The following is a 2,865-nucleotide window of genomic DNA, read 5'->3' as shown; positions in this document are numbered from 1 at the left end:
TTTTTTTAATGTTTTACTTATTTCTGAGAGAGAAAGAAAGAGAGACAGCGTGAGCAGGGGAGGGTCAGAGAGAGAGGGAGGCACAGAATCTGAAACAGGCTCCAGGCTCTGAGCCGTCAGCACAGAGCCCGATGCGGGTCTCGAACCCACGAACCGTGAGATCATGACCCGAGCCGAAGTCGGACGCTTAACCGACTGAGCCACCCAGGTGCCCCATGACTTCCTGAGAACCACAGCTGTAGGTGGAAACCTTCTTCCTAGAAGGTCCGAATTAAGCCTCCATTTTGTATTCTGCACCGAGGTTATTAACCCCATCTCCCCAACTAAACTGTTAAGCTCTTAAAAAGCGGGTCTCATCCTTTACTAGGTCTGCACGCCTCCTGCACGCGGTCCCCGCAAGAGGCAGGACACACGATCGTTATATTGACATGGCAAAAATGTCACAACGGTGAAAGCCAGATACATTCCCGTGATGTCTAGCCTGTGCCTGACCCGAGCCTCTATTTCCCTCTAGGTCCAGAAAAACGAGTGGTAGCTCAAGGCACAGGTCATGGAGGGGAAATGGGAGACATCTTCCTTTGCCTTATTCGCCTGTTGACAGCGCTGGTCTGCTGCCACTCCCAGGCGGGGGCTGTGGCTCCCTCAAGTCCTGCAGGACACGGGATGCCCGGGCAGGAGCCCCACAGGAAGTGGCCACGGTACCTCCCTGCCCCCAATCTCCATGCCCCACTCTCCTCCTCGTCTTTTCCTGCTTACGTCCCCAGTCACGTCAAGTCCTCTTAACTTACCCCTGCTACGTCTCCCCATCCACCCCCTCCTCCTCCCAGTGACAGCGCCACGGCCAACTCTCAGTCCCTTGTTACCGGCCAGGTGACTGTCCACAATTCAGCCTTCCGAGGGGGCGTCCCCTTCCTCGGCTCCCTTCCCTCCATGCAATCCTCACAACCGACGCCAGCTTCATCTTCCCCCAGCATGACTCCAATTACGTCACGTCCTTGTTGAAAAACCACTGGGCCCGTCCACAGCCCACTCACTCGAGTCGTTTCCTCACCGACGGCCACTCGTGTCCTCCCGCCACCCACGGTAATGCGAGGAAAAGAAAACACACTCGGTCTAGCCCACAATATCCATGTGTTTACTGGATCACATATGCTCACTAACAGTTCTCTTCCTACGCGACCTCCTCCCGCTAAAATCGCAATAATTTACGTTGATCATGAAAGACTTTTCAGGAGATCTTCTTAACCGTCCCTGTTTAGATGCGACCTCGTCCTCTTCCGACTGCGATAACCTGCAGCCGCACGGGATTGAACATCGCCTCCCCAGTGCAAGAGCACCCATCCCCGTGTCTTAACAACCTGTCCACGCAGAGCACACGCGGATGCATGGTCACGTACTTGTCTCTCTGGCACCCAGAGAGGTGTCCAGGACTAGCTTTGTCCCCCATGTGGCCACGCGGCCTTCACTGTGTCATCTCAACAGAGGACCTGTTCCAGCTCTTGAAGTCAGAGTTGTGGATTCTGTCTGTTTCTACCCCCGCAAATCAAGAGGGCACCTACCATGTCCGTTGTGAACGTGCTTGTGGGTTTTTCCTTTCCTGGGGGTTGACTGGCAGGAAGATGAAGTGTTGTTGGTGGCTGTTTTGACGTCTTCCGTCTCATCGTCTTCCTCCTCGACGTCCTCCTCATCCTGAGAGCTTCCGAAATAGACCATGCTGTTGGGCAGCGCAGGAGAGCCTGGTGGGTGCAAGGGAGAGGGCTCATGAACACAGGCCTGGGCCCTCGCGCCTTCCAGAAAGAGCACGACACACGGAGATGTTTATTAAGGTACGAACAAGCCTGAATCCTCAGGCCTGAGCAGATAAAACGGAGCTGTTCATCTCCATGGCCACTTGCGTTTTTCAAATATCCCCCAGGAAATAAAACTCCATCTGTGTCCTTTCAACAGATTTCAAGCAAAATCGCCCCAGTAGGGGAATGATGCCATTCACCCAACACAACAAAAATAAAAAATTTTATATCTCCTATGAATCGCTGTGAGGGGTTGAGGGTGGGGGTGGGGAGTAAAAGTAAAAACACCTACTTGCAATGTCAAGGAAGAGAGAAAGACTATTCCAGGCTATCCATTTAATGTACTAAACATCATGTGAATTTAAACAAATGAACTTAAAAATGAAAGACAAACCAAGTGGTTAATAACAGAATACATTTCCTGATATACGGGAATGCTCTTGAATTCACATGGGCTGAGTGACAGACACAGATTCCCAAAAATCATAATATATTGGGAAGCTACCTAGATATTATGATCAGGTTAATAGCATGTAAAATTATTAAAATAAATTCCTGCACAAGACTCACTAAAAGTGCTGGATTAAAACACAAAACAAAAACCCTTCCAAGAGGAAAACCCCACATCCCTCACGCTCCTTGTACACCTTAACCTCCTCAAGCCCCCAGATGTTTTCATCTCTGAATTGAAGATAAAGCAGTAACACCAGAAAAGAAGGTTGCTATTAGGAAGAAGCACAATATGGTTCTTGATCTCACAATGACAATTTAGAAGATCATGCAACTCATAGGTATATTGTTTAGGACCAGCGGCTGCTTAAAATCCAAAGAAAATCTCCCAAATTAATTTCCAGCAACGACAGTCTCTTTATAATATTTATTTTTGAGAAAGAGACAGAGAGAGAGAGCGCGCGCGCATGCCTGAGCAGGGGAGGGGCAGGGAGACAGAGGGTCTGAAGCAGGCTCCGTGCTGACAGTGATGGGGGAGTGTGGGGGAAAATACAGGCTGGCACCCCCTTCACACCAGATGGAATATGGGTGATATTCCTCAGACACCCCCCCTCCCCCCCGGCTA

General features: G+C 50.3%; 1 protein-coding gene across 1 annotated transcript in view; it reads right to left on the bottom strand.

Annotated features, from left to right (window-relative positions):
• JARID2 (jumonji and AT-rich interaction domain containing 2) overlaps positions 1–2,865 on the bottom strand; it is a 273,790-nt gene that overhangs the window by 55,289 nt on the left and 215,636 nt on the right. Inside the window, 1 exon segment of the mRNA XM_077770125.1 lies at positions 1,560–1,736. Coding sequence (XP_077626251.1) covers positions 1,560–1,736 — 177 coding nt within the window.

This window comes from Crocuta crocuta, unplaced genomic scaffold (genome assembly GCF_008692635.1).
Source record: "Crocuta crocuta isolate KB4526 unplaced genomic scaffold, BGI_CrCroc_1.0 scaffold24, whole genome shotgun sequence".
Lineage (NCBI taxonomy): Eukaryota > Metazoa > Chordata > Mammalia > Carnivora > Hyaenidae > Crocuta > Crocuta crocuta.
The sequence above is the reverse complement of the archived record's forward strand: the minus strand, read 5'-3'. Positions and strand labels throughout refer to the sequence as shown.